This window comes from Aythya ferina (genome assembly GCF_964211825.1).
Source record: "Aythya ferina genome assembly, chromosome: 5".
Lineage (NCBI taxonomy): Eukaryota > Metazoa > Chordata > Aves > Anseriformes > Anatidae > Aythya > Aythya ferina.
Window position 1 is genome coordinate 3,792,781 of NC_140301.1, and position 21,873 is coordinate 3,814,653.

At 42.3% G+C, this 21,873-nt stretch overlaps 1 protein-coding gene across 10 annotated transcripts in view; it reads right to left on the bottom strand.

The window, feature by feature from the left end:
* The window catches only part of TUB (TUB bipartite transcription factor), a 133,441-nt gene that overhangs the window by 48,629 nt on the left and 62,939 nt on the right, over positions 1-21,873 (bottom strand). For 2 of the 10 annotated variants that reach the window (XM_084521646.1, XM_084521639.1), the window contains exon 1: positions 9,712-10,040. The exons of 6 other annotated variants lie outside the window; for them this stretch is intronic. In XM_084521646.1, the coding sequence (XP_084377772.1) occupies positions 9,712-9,749 (38 nt within the window). In that variant the 5' untranslated portion in view covers positions 9,750-10,040. Of the gene's footprint in view, positions 1-9,711; positions 10,043-21,873 lie in introns of those variants that run through there. 2 more of the 10 variants (XM_084521640.1, XM_084521643.1) reach the window with 2 other exon arrangements.

Below are 21,873 nucleotides of genomic sequence, written 5' to 3' on the forward strand. Positions count from 1 at the left end.
AACCGGTCTCATGGAAAAGGTGGTGGCTATGCGGAGGCAAAGACCTTAAATAGCCTCAACTCAACAGTGTTAGGGGAGTAATGAGAATCTGCAAAGATGTTATGAGCACCAGCTGGAGGAGTCCTGGCTGCAGGAGCTATGCTGATCCTCGGACCACTTGGTACAGGCATACACAGACCACGGCACCCCCTCACAGTGCAGCCAGGTCATGGGGTAACACTGAACTCACAAGTCACGGCCACACCAAAAGTCACCTGGTGCGTGCCTCAGAAAGGAGGCAATGGTAGAAATAACAGGCAAGCACGTACTCTGAGACAGAAAAAGCCATAACTGACGAAGCTGGAGAGCTCTTTTAACCATTTCAGGTGTCATTAAGCCACTTCTGGCACTGTGGGAAGCTATTTCTAAATGCATTTGAGTAAGGCTGAAAGTATCATTTTAGATATTGGATCACTGGGGAAAAAAAAAAAAAAAAAAAAAAGAATGACAAAAGGGAAATAAGATTCCCCTTTGGGTCTAATCAACATTCGCACATCAGCAGATGTTTTTCGACTCCTCTCAAATAAAAACATACGATGGCATACCTTCTGGTTTCTTTATGGGACACTAATTACCGACTGCACAAAAAGTCTAATCAATGTAGCACGTGATGGCTCTTCACACGTTCTTCACTCACAACCTGAGTTTGTATTTATTGGGATATAAATATCCCAGCAAACTGGGAGTCAGCAAACTGGGAGCATGGCGCGTGTTTCTCTGGCTTGCAAGCCCCACAACAGCGACCACAGGGGCAATCAGTGTCTGCTTGACCGTGTGGCTGAAGCAACGCGTGTTTGCAAGCCATGCTGCTCCCCTGGGAACTTGTCTGCTCTCCCCTGTGTCCACATGCTGACAGCAGGACCTCGGCTTGAATCTGAAATCTATTTTAGAAGTGATTATGGTGACAGTTCCCGAATGGGAGCACAGACCTGAAATCCTCATCAAATATTTATCTGCTTTATCACCATTCAAAGATAATTTTAAAAGAGATGGAAGATTATAAGGAAATACTGCTACCGACTTACTGATAAATTTAATCCAACCCATGTTATCTCCAGGCACTATCTCAGTGGCACATAGGTGGCCCTCCCCAAAACCAATACCAGCAATTTGACAGCTCACCAGACAAACACTACAGATCCACTTTCCAGATACAGAGGACACACACAAAAGGGAGAGAGCCACAGAAAGAAGCTGAATAATTTCCTTAAGTATGGAGTATCGTTAGCATACGCAGGTAGGCATTTTGTGATGCAAAAAGAAAACACAGGCCGTTCATTTCACAAAGCAAATAACTTAGGAAATGATTAACAGGAAATCAGTCGCTGTTAGTTATAGATCTATTCTAATGGATGGAAAATAAAAAATAAGGAAACAAAATCATAGCCGTTTTGATGAAAAATTAGATAGAAGTTATTGAATACAAAACAAAGAACAAAATCATACACAACCCCATCTTTCTAATTGCTGCTTATTGCAATACGCAGTCATGTTTAGCATCGTTAGTCCAAGCGCCTGTCCATAGCAAATGCCATATTGCAGAGTTGGATGTAAACTAAAATCCTCCGGGCTGAGTTTTCATTTCAAAACACAGAGAATTACTTTGAGGACTACTAGCACCGTTCATTGGGTGTATTTACAAATCATAGTGCAATGCAGGGAAAACTTCTATGCCTGTAAGACATCTTAAGTTTTTCTTCAGAATAAGCTTTTCCAGATGAGAATGAGTTGTTCTTGAAGCACACGGCATACAAACTGCGACGTGTTATGTGCTGCTCATCTTTTTGACTGGGCACCACAATAGTTATTCTCCTACCTTCTCTCTCCACCACACTGGATTTTCCACAGAATCTTCAGATTTCCGAAGAGGCTCGCGATTAATAACAGGAGCAGAGAATCAGAGTCACCTCAGAAGTCTTAAAAATCCAGCCATAAACTCTTTGAGTCTTACTACGTAGTACTATTCTCTATCCTTTGCAGGCCTACAGCAGCCTGATGCTAAAACACACCTATTCTGCACGTATTCTTAAATCTTCTATTTCAAGCTGGTTCTAGTTTAGTGGGATGCAGAAAACAGATGGTAAACCAAAAGTGCAGCAATGGAGTGGTCATTTCCAATGAGCTCCTAGTTGCCTTACTAATTCCTTTAATTCCTTTCTTTTCCTTTTTTTTTTTTTTTTTTAATGGTTTACATTAGTCGGTATCACTTCAATGAAATGTTGGCTTTCAGAAACTACAATTTAAGCAAAATTAATCTTTAAGACGTAAAATCTTTCATATCGAGTCTAGAGTTCACCGGGTTTTTGGCCAGAAGTCTTTGCAAAATGAATGCCAATTTATCAAACCTAAATCTTGCAAACTCAATGACCTCCAGAGTTTCTGGGTAAAATTTCTGAGACAGAAAAAGGAAAGGACCAGCCCACCTCCCCACCACCAAATAACCTCAAAGTCCAGGCACTCATGCAGGCTATTAGAAATCCTTCCTAATGAAGGCAAAACACCAGGCAGAGACTTGAACTTGCACATCCCACCTTCCAGCCTATGCAAACATAGACATCACATTTTCAACAGAATCACCCTAGAAATCATTCTGATGCGGGGTGCACAGAATGGGAAAATTCTTTTTCCCTTCCAGTACCACTCAGTACAACCTCTATCTTGCAAAGCCTCATAAATAGAGCATCACATGAATAAGTAACAGAAAGTGCATCAGAATCAAAACAGGAAGAAAAAATGGAAGGAAGAGAGAAAGGAAGAACCTTTCATTTCAGTTTAACTTCCCCTGTGTTGTTTTTGGTTGATCTTTAAAATCTGTGAGTGATATTCAAGCTGAACTAAGTAATTACCAATTTTTTGAGATGCTTCAATAGTGCCAGAATACTATTCTATATTGTGTTTAGTAGCTAGCATCCATCTTGGGGGATGCCTCAAGCATCTAGCAATGTGTTGATATTCGATCTTTTTTGCACTGATACGATGGCTTAGTTTCTCTGGGTATTAATGTATCGTTCCATAATTAATATACCTGGCATATCCAAAAAGAATTAACCTCGTATTCTGAAAAGCCAGAGCCTAGATTAGGTAGATCATGATAGGGTTCTTAAGAGCCAAAAAATTAACATTCCCAGTTTAAACCAACTAATGAATTTTAAATTAAAAGTTACACCGATGTTGTGATCTGTGCTCTGATAGACACTGAGCTAGCTGAAAACAACCTAAGACATACTGGGAACAGTTTAACTACTGTACTCCATAGCTCCTGACGGGTGGAACTGCATTGCTCCTCAAAGGAGTAAATCACTTCTGCCTTTTGATGTTGTGCAGCTTTCAAGGTCTGCGTTAGTTCACATGCAGCCCGTCCAAGTGCCTCCCTACTGCAGTGCAGTATGCAGCATGGACATACCACAGAGATAGGCGGAAGGGAAGAATTTAACCAATTCTCCACCAAGCAAAGCAATAGGGTTATTCACATCTATATCGTCGCGGAGATCTAATGATGCACCAAATGCAGAGGCACCTGAGCTCTGCCTTAAGGGCAGCCCATAAAACAAAGCTGGAGTTATTCTAGGGCCAGCACAAAACTTTCTCTAAGACCTTGTACTTCACTTCTTAAATCTGCAGCAACAGCCAGTGAAGTGATTTACAGTTCAGGACCTTTGAAGAATCAGTTACCAGAGCCTGATTCACTGGTGTGCACAGACGTCTTCAATGTCACTTACCATTGCTCTACAGATGCAGTGTCCCAAAAGATGGATTATTTCCCTGTATGCCTGCCCTAAAATTTTAGGTAGACATATAAGACTTCACCTAGGTCTGGAAAAGCTTGTTTAAAGGAGATTCATACTCCTGGCTTGAGTCTTGGCATTTACATCTGCCAAAATTGGTAGGATGCATTCCAAGGTACAGTAAGTGTCTCAGTTTGTCAGCTGCCGCTCAGCCTGACCTAGGCAATTAGTCCGAGTCATCATCCAGACAAGTTACCTGTTAATTTCTACAAGACATCCAATATTTTCCTCAAGTTTGCAGAAGTGAGAATTGCGACACCTTGCAGTATTTTTTTTATTACTGCAGTCAAGTGAAAATGCTGCCGTATTAGAATCAGTTAGCAACAAACTACTCTGAAAAAAAAAAAAAAAAAAAAAGATTAATTTTCCTTACACTTGGTGCTGTAGCACAGGTATGCATTCATGGAAATACCTCGCCTTTAGCTTTATTCATTTTGCTTTCAAACCGATATCCAATTTGAAAGAGAGATGTTTTGATCCTTCTGCTAAACATGGATCAAACCCTGTATTTCACTTGCAGATACAATTTCCAACTTAGTCATCATTTGAAGTTAATCAAGGCATTTCCTCATCTTGTAATTTCTCACCTGCAGGTAGTTAGAACTATGATTACAATTAAAATTACCATTAAAAACTTCATGCTGTGGTTTCATTACCTATGTCAAAGGAGTTATATTAATTATGAATTACAATATTCACCGAGTTGTGTTAACATGCATCTCAACAGGAATCATGAGATTTCCACTGAAATTTGCAGTTCAAGGCTAAATTTGAGTAAACACCTGAGAACTCAAGTTAAAACTCCACTTAATCAGAGAACGACTCGGCCACTCAAGTTGTCAGAGAGACAGATCAGTACATCGGCCATGAACACACTGACATCAGTGCCTTGCAGGCTGCTGCTCGTTACGAGCTCAGGAAAAGGTCTGGGAACCAACGCAGTTTCCTTCAAAGTCAACTGAAAGACTCTCACAGCACCTCTGTGACTCCTTCCAGCAAGTAACCAGGTGTAATTACATGCAAGGCCGAGGCTGGTGTGCGATATATGGCATTCCTACCTCTGGATATAAAGGCAGCAGTCTGGCTGCACAGAGACAGCGTCCAAGATCTGCACAGTTCTTGCACTGGCAGAAGCAGCCACTGTTCTCCTGCACAGGGCCATACTGCATTTCCCCAAAGGAAGCCTTTTAAATTGGGTCACTTGTTCCTTTTAAGGGTAAGTAACAGATAAATTGGAAATCTCCCAGTTTATTTGCAATCTGAAAATATGAAAGCCATCTCTGCTATAACCTCTGAAAGGGAAGGTAAAAATATATTTTATTTTCTTATTAATGTAAAAGAATAAATAGGTATACGTGGAGTAAATTAGCTACAAAGTAAAACAAGCATTTGAGCCTTCATACATGTCACAAAGCTAGACGATGTAGAAATAAACAAAAATTATTCATAGATGACCCACAATACATCCACAGTTACTGCATATATATAAATCTAAGTCAAAGTGTTAGATAAAACAAGCTGATGTCAGCAAAGGAAACTGGTCCCATCTTTTATCAAGGGCCTTCACACTTTTCCAAAATAATTACTCGTCTTTCCACCTTGTCCTATAGTTACATGTGTGTGCTCTATATACCCTTCTCTGGGAGAACTTTTCTTTATCTATTTAGGTGACCATTCTCTTCCTTCCTATTTTCTTAAGATCAGAACAGACAGTCAAAAGAAGCTGATGATCGTATAACAAATATGAAAGCAAATAGAAGCATTTGCACAGTGCTGACCATCACTGCGAAGGGCATCTCCTAATCCCAAGTACTGACCATCGCGTATCACAGCGACAAGAGCTTCAGCAGCAAGTGAGATATAAACTAAACACCGATTTCACAGACATGCTTACAGCAAGGACCTTAGAATAACTTGCTGCAAATCCTGAAATTAATTCTTAATAATCTGAAAAGAAAAAAAAAATTAAACTTAAAAAAAATTGCAAGCAGTACTAACTACTTAGGTAATACAATGAGAAGTTGGGGTGGATTTATTCAGAAGTCACAAATAATGAAATACAAATTGAATAAAGACATTTACAGAGAAGGAGATTTGCAGGCAGCATGCAGCTGGCAAGACAGAATTCTATTGTCATGAATAAGCTGGAAGCGGGAAAGAGAGAAGGAAACAAAGATAGTCAAGGACAGCAAGATTTAGGGACAAATGGCACAAAGAAATCTGTTCATAAAGAGAAAGAACAGAAAAAAATGAATTAAAAAATAAAGTCATGAAGGAAAGAGGAACAAGGAGGATGTGTGAAAAGAATCCAGCTCTCTAGAAGGGCAATTTTTAGTTACTAATGGAAGTACCACCTTCCAGAAAAGCTGCTGCTTGCACGTCTAAATGCAAGCAGCTTTAAGGGAAGTCCAAAAACCCTCAGGCGTAAGAGTCAAAACTGTCTGACTTGGGGAGCTGAGAGAAGAGACATAACATTTCATATCCATTTTCCGTCTGCAACCCAAATCTGGCACAGATGGCTCGCAAATGATTGTCACTGCCAGAAATCTGCAAGCGATTGTCACCACCAGAAACCCCTTGGCCTGGGAGGAGGCGAGTTTTGCTCTCGGCCTGGATGTTGACACCGCAAAGGTGGCCGGAGGGCAGAACCCCGCGAGGCAGCTGGACGGTCAGTGCCTGTCTCCCAGCCCAAAGCGTTCCCTGCTCGAGGCAGAGCGGTCCCTTCAGCCTCACCCCCCGACTCCGATCCCCCTCCGGCCCTCTGCAAAGCACAGGGCGCCTCGGCTGCACTCCCAGCTCCGTTGCTGATCTCCCTTGAGCTGTGCCCCATTTCCTTGCAAGCCAATTCCCTCCAACTTCCATTGGTCTTCATTTCCCTCTCTGGCAGAACTGAAGTGATATTTTATTTCCCTCCCCCTGCTCCCTGCCTGGCTGATGTAGGCTATCGGCAGCAGGGCAGCAGCTGCCTCGGAAGATGTGCTTGTACAGCTCCTGCCACTGATGCTGGGCACAACAGGGCTTTGATCTCAGCTGCAGCCTCTACGCGCTGTAGGAGTAACACCTATACACGAGCACAGACCCCCGCTAAGAGAGCTCTAACTTCAATGCATTAACAGCCCATGACCAGGCTGATTTTATACATAGCAATAACCTGAGACAAGACAGCCTAATTCAGAGCAGAGCAGACACATGTTCTTTGTACCTTTTCCTTCGGAAAAAGCAAAGCTCTTATAAATTATCCATGCCGTTCCCCACAGGAGGCAGCTGAGAGCAAGCTCGCCTGCGCTGTGATGCGCTCACCATCACAAACTGCACCTTGCAGAGGGGGCGAGCACTTTACCTGTGCTGCTGCCCCTAGGATAGATGATATACCAGCATTTCAAAAAGCCCGGAGAAACAAGCGTGGGACACCCTTCATCTTCATGCGCATTCCCGTTCCAGAACTTGTTTACGCATCACGCTTTCAGCAATCTTCTTAGCTGCTCTAATTGCTATGATTCAGGAATTTACAACACAGCTCTGCTCCCAACACAATTTTCATCCCACTGCAGTCCCTCACCTTGCAAATAAATACGCAGCGACTCTTTACAGCTGCAATTTCTAAGCACAACCTCAAAACTTCAGAGCAAATTCGTAAAAGCTAGGAAAATTGAGCCTCCTAAAAAATGTCCCGCATAAAAGAACGAATATTATTACCATCACCCTGTATATATCAAGAGGCACGATGCCACTGCGTAAGCAGGCTGTGGATCGCTTTATCTGCGCCTTCCACTCAACGTGTACCCGGGGCATAGCCCGCGGGGTCCTGCCGGCCGCAGCAGCTCCATCCCTACAAATCCTCCCAGAAGCAGGCATCTGTGCAGCGGTCCCGGGGGGCTGGCGGCAAAGTTACTCCTATGGGTACTGATTGCAGCTGAAAGTCTCTATATATTTCTCATTAAACAGGTTGGATAGTTCTATGAAGGCTGCTTTAAAAGGTATAGTATCAAAACTTATTGCTAAAGATGTAAGAATGTAACAATAATAGGCACTAGGACCTTACTCCAAGCACATTGATGCTTTTATCTTAGGCAGCAGCTTAGCAACAGTTTCTTTTCACTGCAGTTAAGTAGCATGGGGAATGTCCTTACTTCTCTGAGGCACAACAGCATAAAATAAAAACGAGTATCTTGATTTCAGGGATTCCCTGCATCAAAAATGAGCTCAGGAAAACTATGTGAAACTGGAACATATTTCTAAACTAAAAAAAAATTAACTTCTCTGAATCGGTAACAATTCCATCCATTTTTGCTTTGTATTTTCTACTGGAAACTGCCAAAGGATCCCCAAGCAAAATACCCCTGTGCTTGAGAATGTGAATCCTAAGGAAGTTCTCCCTTACTCCCAATGGCCATCCGGACTCACCTTTTTGGAAGGGAGAAGGAGGGAGGAGTACATGAGCTGCAAATGATTTTTTACTTAAGTCTAAACTATTTTGATTCTTTGTAATAAATGACAGAGATATTATTAAAATGGGTTCAGTTTTGTGTTTGTTTCTTTAAAGAAAACTGTAGGCAAGTATACCTGGCATGTAGTCATATAAGCAAGGACTTAATCATATGCTTGAATTTCTATCTATGAAATATGTTTTGTTGAAGATGAATGCAATGTATTTACATTAAAAATCACTTCCCAATTATATTTCATAACATTAGCAAACTTGAATCTCCTCATCCTATGACTATTAGTGTTTCAAAAACACAATATGGAAGAGAAGAAGAAGAAAAGGCATTTAGGGCAAAATGCTGAAACCCACAAATAATATGAACCTTTCATACACCTTAGTATGAAAATACTTGCACCGACACTGAAAGAATTGTTTCGTGTTTTTTTGTTAACTCACCCAAAATGTTCTCAGCATCTTAAGAGCAGAAGCGTAATCTGCTGTGTGAGTTTGGGACGTGCAGAGTGCTTAAAGAGTTGTGCAAGACACCCAGAACTGAATCCCTCTGGATCGTGCCACTGTAAGGAAAACTGTGACATTTTGCTGAAGGAAAAAACACTTCTCTGAGTTAATTCAGGTACATAGCTGTGCATACACTCAAGGGGGCAAGGAACAGGCCCCCGAACTCTGAGGGTGCAGCTGTGGGACTCGCTACAGCAAGCAGGAATGTGAAGCAACGGGGCAGGTAAGGACGGGGCTGTTTGCTCCCAGAGAGAAGACGAAGTATCCCAAGGGGTGCACACCCGGCTGCTCCCTCACTTCGCACGTTTCACTTCCACAAAAGGCGACTTTGACCTAACTTACAAATAAAACATTTTCAGACATAACATTGGGAGGCTGCTGTTTCCCAGACGGGCACGTTTAGGGGCTCCTGGAAGCAAGATTTGCACAGACCAACCTCTGCCTCTGGAATTAGCTCTCTGGAGACGGCAAAATAAGTCAACTCCCTTGAGAGAGCCCAAATTATAGGAGCCTAAGCCCAGACCCGTCAGAGCAGAAGCTCGGTGTGTTCGCCTTTTGGTTTGGGGGCACTGCTGGCTGTAAGCACACGGTTAACATTTATGAAGAACACCGTGTTGGAAACGGCACAGCTACTGTCACACCAGCGCTTCCCTGAAGATCCAGGGCTTTGTCTCTGCTCGCTTCCCTGAACCACGAGGAATAAAAAAAAGAGAAAAAGCGGCTTCATCCCCGTCTTCTGCTGCTCTGTGTGTGGCGTTTCCCCGCGGCGGCCCGCGGGCTGCGCTGACGCACGGGGCCGGCGGGCAGCGGCCGCGGTCGCTCCTGGCAACGGCGGCGCCAATGGCAGCCGGGCGCTGCCGGGCGCTGCCATGGCGATCGCGGGGCTCGCCATGGCGGCAGCGGGCCCCGTCCCGTCCCGTCGCGTCCCGTCCCTCTCCTCACCTGTAAGGGATCCAGTCCGCCTGGTGCCTCGAACTCATCTCTCCACGGCGGCGGTGCCCGGAGCCGGGGGGTGAAGGAGAGGGAGAGGGAGAGGGAGGGGAGGGGACGCGGCGGCTGCTGCTGCCCGAGTCGGATCCCGCCGCCGCGCCGCGGGCAGCATCCTCCGTCCGGGGCGCCGGTTATCCCGGCAGCGGCCGCCGATACCTCCCCCCGGGGAGGGCTGCCGGCAGCAGCAGCACCAGCGGCGGTGGCGGCGGCGGGCAGGGCTGCATGGGGAGCGGCAGCGGGGCGGGGGGCGAAGGAGGGGGCGGAGGGCGGGCAGGGAGAGGGAGAGGAGGGAGAGGAGGGAGAGGGGAGGCAGCGCCGCGGCCCCGCTGCCCGCCCGCCCCCCGCTGCCGCCGCCGCGCTGAGGCAGCGCCCGGGCAGGGCGAGGAGCGGGGCCGCCCCCCGAGCCGGGACCGCCCCTGCCCCGGCAGCCGCAACGCCTCCGGTCACGGTGACGGCCGAGCCCTGAGGCGGCCGACGGGCAGGCAGCGCTCGCGGGTTCGAGCCGCGCCTCAGCAGCAGCCCGAAATGCCCGCGATTCGACCCAAAATGGCTGAGGCGGCGCGGGCTGAGGGCTGGGAGGGGAAAGGGAGGGCAAGGGCGGCTCTGCTACAGCCCTGCAGGCGCGGCAGCAGCGTTAAGGGGTGTTTGAACTGCCGGCCCTGCCATGGAGACCGCTGCTCCGCCAGCTGCCGTCAGCTTCTGGCTCCACGCTTGTTTGCTCAGCGAGTGGATAAAGCAGAAGGGTGCCTGTATGCTTCACTCGCATGCAATGTTGAAAAGCTGTTTCCTATAAAGGCAGAACCCTGAGTATTAACAGAATCACGGAATCGTCTAGGTTGGGAGAGACCTCAAGATCATCGAGTCCAACCTCTGACCTAACACTAACAGTCCCCACTAAACCATATCCCTAAGCTCTACATCTAAACGTCTTTTAAAGACCTCCAGGGATGGTGACTCCACCACTTCCCTGGGCAGCCCGTTCCAACGCCTCACAACCCTCTCGGTAATAAACACGGTCTGAAGAAAGAAAGAATTAAAGAAAAATATAATCTCTCCTCTTTGCTCTGAATAATTGCCATCAGACACCTAATATCTGTTTTGTTTTGTTTGTTTGTTTTCTGTTTTGTGTATGGAAGAGATTTAAAGAAAAAGGTTAGCTGGAGCCACCTCTGTGCACAGAATGGGCAGCGGGGAAATAAACCATCAGGAAGTTCGGTGTGGCACCCACTGCAGCCTGGAAAGAGGTAGAATATAGAGAGAGAAAAGAGAAAGGAGCACCTAAGTGAGGGAGACACGAAGCTCTGACTTGCTAAGCCAGCCCCAAATCACAGTGTTGGTCCTCTACAAGGTGGTGTGAACTCATGCAGAAGGATGCAGGTTATCCCACCTCAAGGTACTGCAGAATTGGAAGGATGAATCATTAAGAGTGTGGAAAAGTGCACGTCTGAGCAGAGAGTGGAAAAAAACTTCACCTAAGAAAACAGAGACAAGGAGTTTAAAAGTAAGTGTCTAGAAAAAAATAGAGAAGAACAGCAATTCTGGGTCTCCTGTTTTCATAGCGTAAAAAAACAAGGAGGCACTTAATGACATTATAATTTAGAAAATTAAACACAGATTGAAAGAGATACTTTTTCAACCAATGTAATTGTATGGTAGTTCGCTACCAAAGAACATGTCTAGTAGGGCCAGGAAACCAGCAAGAGCCAACAAAGCATGCTTAGCAGATACCAGAAATGTTACTGCATCATTCACTCTCCAGAGCTTTTGACAAGCTGTTTTATTTAAAGCCAACACCCTGAATTTAAACATCTTCCAGAAGCCAAAATGAGATCTGCCATTAAGGAAGAGTTCTCCCAAATCCGCGTGGATAAGGTAACTTGCTATTGCTTGACCAGCATCAAACACCAGACTTGGCAGACCCCAGTTCCCACTGGGCACAATCTGGAACCATAAAACAACATGCCTCACCAGCCTCAACACCCGTGTTACAAACATGAGGAGGCAGCTGCAGGAGAGAGATGCCTATCTCCTGCTACCATGCTGCCGAGGCTTCTGTAGAAAAGAAGAAATAAGAGTCAAAAGCTCTCAAGACTGGTAATTAGAATATCCATTTTCAAAAAGCCCTAAGTGCGAAGTCTGATAGATGAGCTAGTGCACACAGAGGGATCAAAAAGATCCCTCTGAACCTTTGAGCTATATGAATCGTGGAAGTGCTTACTGTCATTTAAACAGTAAGACCAAGACCATGTTTGTATTAAATACAAAACATACAGGGTTTCTAGATATTCAAAAAATGGAAGACCATCAGGGTGTCCTGAAAGATGGGAGTACACAGCAATTAGCTTCCATCTAGGGAAAGCTGACACGGGGAAGAAGACATATCAGGAAAAGCGTGTGGGGAGAAGCAGAAAGAAAAACAGTTTTCTTTGCCATTTTATCTCCTTTTGTAGTGTTTACTTACCTTCCCAACCCTCCTTTTAATCCTCCCCCACACTAATTCTCCCTCAGCCAATTTACGTCCCAGGTCACTTGCTTCAGTACTGCCTCACTCTTTCTTACCAGCAATACTCTGTCCCTGCTTCTGAAATGTGTGAGCTGAACAGAAAGCCCACCACAGCTAGTGGCATCAGGGCAGGGTTGCTGCCTAAAGCGTACATTTTGCTGTGGGACAAGCCTCAGAATTGCCCTTGAGGTGCAGACCCATTCGCTTACATTTCAGATAACTTTCAGCAGCTCAAAGACCTGGCTTTTGCAAGTGACAGTTTCCCCAAGCACTAATACTAAAAATAAAAAATAAAAAAAGAATAGGGAAAAACAGCAGGTAGCAAATAGCCCTTATATGCAATAATGATTTCCAGATGCTATCTGTGAAGAGAATTGTACTTCTCAAAAGCCATACTTAGTTTCAGACACCAGCACCATGGGCAATGTAGTCTCTTAGAAAGTGCTCTAAAGGTTAAATGTATATATATAAATCACAGAAAGCAACAATGTAGATGCAAACCTATCTCCTCCATTGACAAATGTATCTCATCATCTTCACGTATGTTGTGCTACCTTGCCATTTATTCCTGTTTTGTTCTCTATGTAAAATAAGTGCTCTCCTAATACGCTTTTGATTGAAATGATAACACAACTCCATAGAACAGCTGAAAACACCTGCATTTGCAACTGAAAGTCTTCTGGCAACCTGGGCAGAGAGCATGACATCAAAGCAGGAGGACTCTTTTGAAAGGGGTGGGCAGAACCTAAGCAAGCTCTAAAATAAGAGCCAGTTTTAAGCCCTTTCCTAACAGTACAGAAAAAGGAAAAGTGGCATAATGAACTCCATGGCTTTCATTTGTGGACCCACCCTGGTTCTATACTGTGGTGTAACACACATCCAAATTCACACTTCCTAAGTCATTCATAAGACAGCCACAAGATTTATTTGATCTTTCCTTTTTAGGTCTTTGAGAAGGACAAAGCTGACAGTTTGTCATCTCTGGGTTAGCTCAAGCATAGCACAGAAAACACTTCTATTCAGATTTCTAAATCATATGATATCACAAACAGGACAGATTTCACATAATTGTGTAAGCCTTCTGGGTTTTCCTTTATCAGCTTGGATATTTCTAACTTTAAGCTCCAAATGACAAGGATTAGTGATGTGTTTGTGCTGGCATAACTTCAGAAGTGGTTGTGTGTAGATTTTTCCATTCCTATATATCTAAAAATTAAGCCATCATATTTGAAGCAAAACCGTGCCAAGTAAAACTTATCTGCATTCATTACAAAATTAGAGCTCCTAGCAAGGTTCATGAACTTTCCTGCAGTAAGCTCAGGTCAGGTGCAAACGTATCTAGGATATTTTGTTTGTTTTAAAAGTCAAGCTGCACCTGTCCAGGGCCAGATGCAAAATGCAAGGTTTAGTATAATGAAGCAAAATTCAGCAGGTTCAGCGGATTTCTTCCCAAGCAGTGAGTTTTGGAATGTGTTTAAACAAGTTCAGCATAAAGTCCAGGGAGAAGATTAAGAGTGTTAAAATTTTCACAAATCAAAACAAAGAAAAAGCTCACAAAGTGAATAAAATCAAAGTGTTGAATGGCAATTTTATGCTCCTTGTTGTGGACTTTGGATGAGGCTTACGCCAAGTTCACATTTCTTGTGACTTTGGACAGAAAAAAAAATCAAGTTATATCTTCTTGTTTCTTGAGTAAAACAAAAATGCTTTATTTTTTATATCCCAATTTCAACCATAGCAAGAAAATTATGTCGTAAAGGTGAGCAATTTGGAGATAAAACTCTGCAAAGGAGACAAATCTTTGTATGAAAGATTTATTGCAGCCTTTACATGGTTGATCTTCTCTCTCAGCTCCCTTTTCCTTACTGTATTTCATCTATTCTCATCCCAGTAAGTACATTTGTGTTTCTTTATTGTGAGGCTGTGAAGCATAAATACCAATTGGTAAGACACTGAAATGAAATCTGTTCTGCAGTATCAGAGTAGGGTTCCCTAGCCTCCCAAACAGTATGTTTGCACTTCAGTCTCTTCAGTTTGAACCTGTCTAGCTCCATTGAGATCCTGTCTAATGAGAGTTTTGTGGTGATTAATATCAAGGCCAGGTTGGTTGGTGCTTTGGGCAACCTGCTCTAGTGGAAGGTGTCTGTGTCATGGCAGGGGGTTGGAACTGGATGGTCTTTAAGGTCTTTTCCAAACCAGACCACTCTATGATTAAACCAATGCTTACATCCACCTCTTCCTACAAAGAAAATAAGTATTAAGAAATGTTAACTTCTGAGGAGTGAAGTGTTTGCTGCTGGGGACCTGCTTTCAACACCTGCTAAGGAAATCTTTAATTCTAGTCTCATAGCAGATCCTGTAACAACAGCCAGCAACTCTCTCAAAATCTTGCACTGGATATATGTCCAATGCTCTGATTCTCCACTGTAAATAATGAGCCCTGGTACTAAGGTGAAAAAAAAGTCTCTTGCACAGAGGCAGACTAACATGTGTGATTGTTGGACAAGCATCATTGATGCTTGAGGAAGAAACCAGCATCATCATAATTTGAGCTCCTGTTGTCTTTGGAATTGCTGTCCCATTGGGCACTCATCCAAAGCCAGTGGGACCACTAGAAGTGGATTCTGCTGTATGCTCCCTTCAGCCTCCCCCTTTTTACTGCCCTCTAACATTATTCCAATACGCAGATACCAAAAAGGATTGTGTAGAATGAGTTTTCCTACGATAGTGCTTAAATACAAAACTGGATAATCCCATTTCAGCATATCTCCCATAGGCTTTTGCTTTTAAAGCTCCCCCCCCTTGAAGGTTATTATTAAACCAAAATTTGCACAGTAATTCTGCTCTCTCCTCTTGCACTGATGGGTTTTGAACTTTTCTGAACCATTCACACTATTTGTGTGTCAGTCAAAGCAGCTAGAATACCAAGTCAAAAAGATGTCGTCAGAAGAGATTCTTAGCAGCTATAGGACAGGCCTGTATTCATAACAAACTAAAATCAGTTTGCTGCCCAGCAAAATGATAAGTCACTTTTTGCCTGTTTTCCCCTTGTAAAAATCAGTGGTGGTTTTCAGGTCCAGCTTTACTGTTTGTTTTTTTTTTCTCCTCCACAGAGTCTCAAAACGGTTGGTGATGGAAGACACCTTTGGAAATCATCTTGCCCAGCCCCTCTGCCTAGAGCTGTGCCAGCTACAGCAGGTTTCTCAAGGCCAGGGTCAGGTAAGTGTTGATTATCTCCAAGAATGGAGACTCTCCAACATTTCTGAGCAACTTGGGCCACTGTTTAACTGTCCTCATAATGAAGAGGTGTTGTCTTATGTCTGAATGGAATTTCCTGTGTATCAATGTGTCTTTTACTTGTGTTGTTTCCTCTGAGCTAAGTCACATTATTTTGCATTCAACCAACAAGAGGGGAACTACTGTATCTCCCTTTGTCATCATGACAAATCCAAAGGGCCTTGAGGTGTCCTTGCAGTACAAAAACAGGCTCTGTTAACTCAGACTGGGAGAACCATCCTGAAATTCTTGTAAGCTGTTAGCAAATGGTAACACGTCTTAGCCTGCTGAAAAGATAAAACCCAAACTGTTCCTTTGCATCAAATAGTCTTTCCTTTGCAGTATGGTGAGTAGGCAACTGTACTTAATACTGCAAAGCCTCAGGATTAATCTGAAGCTAAGTACATCCTTCATAGCTGTTCTGTAAAACTGTCTACCCCAGCTGAGCATACAGTTTTAAATGTACATGCTTAGCTTTTGGGGAACTAAACAACAACAAAAACGGTTTTAAAAATCCTGCCTAATCTCAGAAATAATTGCAACCCACAGACGTTTCAAACTGAGACATGACTTATGTGCCTTTAAAAGCTGTTAGCTTCACCTGACAATGAGCCAGAAAATTAAAATGCTCCCAGCAGAACTTGTGAGTAGAACCAGAAACACTTTGCCATAGGTGTTCATTTGGATCATTATAATGACCTCCTTTTATACTCTCTAGATTTCTTCTTCCATCTAACATGTATACTGAAAGAAGTCAGTTTATTTAGGAAAAAAAATGAGCCATGGGCTCTGAAAAAAAGTTAACGTTCCATTACACTGTAACACAGAATTGCAATCAAATTAAAATGAGGTTGAATTCACTGTACAAGCAAAAATATTTGGATGATTTTGTTTGGAGCCGGAGCAGCTAGAAAAGTGGGAGACTAGCTTTGTAATAATTGAGCATTTTGATAATTAGAAAACACGCTAATGTTTAGAAAGCATCTTCAAGGTCTTCAGATGATGTCTAAGATCAAATAGTATTAAGTTACTCTTTTCAGTTGCTTTCTTTAAAAAGGTATTGCTAGTGAAACTTTGCATAAGGAACAAGAAAAACTACTGAAATTGCTTTTTCTACTCTCTTCCCAGTACAATGGGTTAAATATATTTGAGCATGCAATAGAAATACCCAGCTGTCATCCAGAATTAATGCTACTTACCAGCTTGATTTAGTGCAATCATCTACACTCTTGGAAATATATAACATTATTTGTAATATGACTGCTTTACACCATCATTATAATACAATACAATAAAATGTTGCGTTCACATTAGAGATGATATCCTGAGGCAAAAGCGAAAATGTAGTCTGCCTACAGCTATAAAGGAAGTCTCTGGGTAAGCTAGGAATTGAGTAGTCTACCTTCACCGAAACATCCATCTACTGTGCATACAAAGCATATTCTGGGTACCGTGTGCCAAGCGCTGAGTTCTCCGTATTTCCCAATACAAGGACAGGACGAGAGTGCATTGCTTACTCAGTGTTTCTCTGAATTGCAACTGATAATTTCAAATATACAGATGCACTAAACTTGGCTTATACAGCTAGATAAGAATTTCTGCTTGCAAGAATTAAAAGTATTATTTATTTCACAACACCATTTCACGTCGATAGATGACTGAAGCTGGGGCTAAATAGCTCAACAGAAGCTAAATGTGAGACACTGCTCAATAACATGGTCCAACTTAGAGGCTTTCTTATTTATTGTGTTTTAACATTCTCATAAAAATGTTTTAGTTCACTGTTTACTAGGTTCTCAGTGATCTAGCTGTCACAGAGTTTAACAGATACTGGCTGGACAGCCCCCAGCTTCCTTTGGAGGATGCTGAGGCTGTTTGTCTTTGGCAAGGAGGTAGCTCCTCACATAAGTATGTGGGGAGTGCTCCCTGCCTACACCCAGGAGTCTCCATGGGCTCGTCATGCAACCCAGCACGCCTCTCTTGCAAAACTTCCCACCAGGAGTTCTAGGTGGTCCTACATGGCCGTGTGTCTGCCAGCCCCTCTGAAAGGGCAACCCCAATGTTAAGGTATGAAATAAGTGAGGTCCCAGCACCTCACAAGCCGAGGGGCACCTGTATGAAGCCAGGTCCTGCTGCACTGCAGTGCTCAACCCAACATTTTTCATGCAGCAGGGAAAAAAAACAATGGTGAGGTATTAACAGGTCTGTGAGAACTGTATCAGCTGCATCTGGCAGACCAAGAGCACTTTTTCCTCATTAACTTCATCAGGGATTTGAGTAGGCTCACCTCAACAGCAAGTACAAATGAAAGCAATTTTGTTTGTTAATTTTCTGACAAAAAAAAAAGACAGGGGAACTGTTGTTTGCAAAATATCTTATCTTTCCTGGCAGCTAGACATGAAGGTATGTTTTTAAAATTTTCCTCTGGACTTAAAATGAGAAGTATTTAAGTACTAATCAATTACCAAGCAAAACATATGTCTTCAAAGAGTGCTGTAAAGAATATATAAGGGATGCATTAACATGAGGTTTCCACTTCAAAAAAAAAAAAAAAAAGTTCTTCAAAGAGAGTTTTCTCATAAGGTAGAGCAACATTTCTTGTGTAATTTTGGGGTAAGAATTAAAAGAAAATAAAAACGAAATAGTGAAAGTGAGTTTAAATCTCTATAGGAAGTATTTTTTAGAAATTAAATTGATACAAAATTCTCTGAGCCTGAACAGGTTTTTGCATAGGAAGATGACTATGAATTTATTTTTTTTTTAATTTTTTTTAATTTGGCTTTGCATAAAACAGGGTGGGTTATATGTGTATGTTCTCTCTAATCTCTGAATAAGGCATCTCTCTGACTTTTGGGAATTTCTTCACACCTTATCAAGGACAGTTCTGTGCTTTTCTTCTAAGCCAAATCCTGCTCCACTTTCCTTACACTGATAACACATTTTGCCCTCTATCCTTCCAGCCACGGTGAGCGGGGTTCCTGTGCCTAGGTCATTCGTGTACCAAACACAGTTATTCATCTCTAGATCAAAACATTGATCCTAAGATTGTCCTTCAATTGCCCCTTCAGAAGCAGCAAGTTGCAAAGCCAAAGCAATTGAAAGCAGAGACTTCCTGGCTTGCCCAAAATGTATTATTTATCACTAAATCAAAAGAAGGCTCTGAGTTCAACACAGTGTTCCTTCAGTGGATGTGCACAAACAGTACCTGCTAAACAAAATGTGAAACCAGACAGAAGATTTGCAATATATGATGCATTCACTTAAAAAAAAAAAGTAAATACTTTTGTGGAAGTTTAGTTGCAGGCCTGAGTTTAGTGAGATGTCTGGGGAAAGGAAAAATGCAAAGGGCGAGAGACAACTCAGGATGTCAGTCTGTTATTGCCTTTCTGTGCCCTTAAGAATCCGCTTTGCAAAAAGCACCTTTCCTTCCTCTGGAACTGCTGAACAGTTTCCTCATTCTGACATTTGCTATTTATTGATTCTTGTCTACACCATCTTCCCATACATTAAGGTGGTGGTAATAGAACAGCTTGTTAACAAACGGTGCTATATTGTACTGCAGGAGCACAGGGATGTGTAGAGACACACTGACTCAAAGACCTAGAGAAACTCCCTTCTGTGCCTCAGCGTGTCTTCCAATTTAACTCTCAAGCAAACCCAGTTAACAATAAGACTTGGCCTTTATATAGAAGCCTCAAAGCGAAACTAAGACTTGCAGAACAAAATGAAGTCAAGGAGAAAAAAAAAAAAAAAAGAAAAAAAAAAAAAAAGAAAAATGCAGCCAATCTAGAAAACATTGAAAAAGTTCACTAAAGGGTAACAGGTAAACTGATGTGGAAGAAGAGCAAAAAAACAAACAGAAGGGAAGAAAATATGTAAAAAAAAATGTATGAAAAAAAGGAGAGTCAGGTTTAGAAGACAGAGTTGAAGATAATAGACTAAATACAGCCAGATAAAGTACGTGCAAAAGTTCCATATGTCAGCAGGCTGGAAAACAAAGCAAAACTAAACCAACTAACAAAAATATGACAATTCTACTGCAATGAAAAGCCTCCAGAAATGTCACGTATTGTAACGGGTTATTGGAGTAAGTCGGTCAATTCAGAATGAGGTCACAATAGAAATGCACAAAGGTATGCAGTACCTGAAGGGGCAGCAGCAGGTGGTTATCAATACTTTTCTTCTTGTCGCCAAATTCTTACCACTTCATAGCAATCAATTTTGTTGTCAAAACATGCTCAGCCATATAATAAATAAGCAACACTTGAAAGGAAATAGATGCTGCACATCTTTCTGAACGGCAGAGTTGACTTCAAATCATCTTTTAAAAACAAATCCATCTGTAGAAACAGATATTACCGTGCTAAATTGTACTGAAAATATCCAGCACCACAGAGCTCTGTTCCTGGAGGTTATGCATGTCCCTACCATATGCCCTAGCTGTCAGATAGTAGTTAAAGAGTTTGAGTTTTTCCCTTTACTACTCACTTTGTACCTGTGTACTCTCCAATGGATCTACACGTATTATTGCATTGAGATAGGATATTGTAGGGCAGTCGGTGGCTCAGACATGAATTTTATTCTGGAAAAAAGTAATTGTCAATAAGTAGACATTTCCAGAAATCCACTGGAATTGGACAAAGTATTTATGCATATTTATTCTATAGTCAACCTCATAAGATCAAGGTAGAGCTGAGAGGAGGAAAACAGAGTCAGACTAGCCAGCCTTAAACATTCTACCATGTTTTCCAAACGTCACTAAGTGCTGACTTTCCTTGATACAATTTTTGATTGTTTGAAATTAAATCCACATCTGCACAGTTAAAGAAAATTGTTCATTAATTCAAATATTTGCAAGAATCAGTTGATATCGTCTCCTTTGGAACCACACCTCTGACTTAACTGTAAATCAGAAAAGAATAGTGGAAAAATTTTAGGTTTTTGTATTGACATCCCGTTGAACAGGCTTCGCTAACCAGTGCAGGCTTTAGCGTGGCAGTTAAATAGCTTCCACCGAGCATATTCCCCCGATTTCTCCTTCTCTACAGCAGTCATAAAATGTACAAAGTAGTACAAATAGTCTTGCTTGCTTACCTGACACAGACACACATTGACCAGACACAAAATGGAGACTTCGGGTTCTTTTAACACCTACCACTCAATGATTTATGTCATATATATAAAGTTATATTAATTCCCCACTGACATGTAATGAATCATGAGCAGGTACAAAGGGAGATGCACGTCTGTCCCCATTGACATTTTCAATGATAGAAATGATTAAATATATTTATATTGAAAAACAACAGGTTTTCAGCATCACAGTTATTTCCAGAGATGCTTGAAGTTACATTCCCTATCCTGTGATATTTAAAAGAAGATATTTATTTAAAATAAAATATTCATGACCAAAGGTAGTGTTACAAACACCTGTAGCCCCTGAAGAACAAGAGAACTCCAGGCAAGAAAGCAAAGCATCCAAAGAGGCAGCACACCAAGAAACCAGCATGAAACTGGGTTTCAACAGAACAAAATTCTCAGTTCAGACCCTGATTACCTGATTTTGAACAAGTCACTTCACCCTTGGCTCCCTTTCCTTATGCAATGTTTACAGTGTAAACACACGAGGTGGTCAAATTGTGGTGCAGTTCAGGCTCATGCTGCACTTGTTGCACCTAGCAGTGCCATTATCTGGGTGGAGAGCTCTGTGTTACCAACCCAAAAAGAACAAAGAGCAAACAAAAAAATCTACATCAGTTGACATTAAGCTGAATTTGCAAGCAAAAACACTCTGGCAGTGTAGTTTAAGTTAGAATCTGTAGGGTTTTTAAGAAGGACAGGTCACTAAAGTGCCTAGTGAGTATTTAGTCTTGAGGTACTGAACATCCTGTTGCCCGTCAGAGGAACATGTCACTTAACCAGCCAGTCCTCATGGGCTCAAGGAATTTCACTCATCTGTCTTGTAACAACGAAATACATCTTCAGCAAAGAATTCCAAGAAAACACAGCAGAGAACATCTAATGCAAAGTTTTCTGCCCTAAGTGAGAATCATTCAATCAACCTGCAAACAGAGATAGAAATCAAAGTGAACGTAGTGGTTTAATTGTGTCCCCAAAGAACAGCCAGGCTGCTGACGGTTACATAGTTTACCAGCACTGGACTGAAGACAGGTTAGAATTTAGATTCCTTCCATACTTCACTTCAGTGACATTCATGCAGAAAATTCCTCTAGATGAAAGATTAATACATGCAGTCTTCCATAGCAGTGCATATATATTACAGGTTGCGTGCATCAAAATAAGAGAGAAAACAAAGATGGAGATTTAACTTCTAC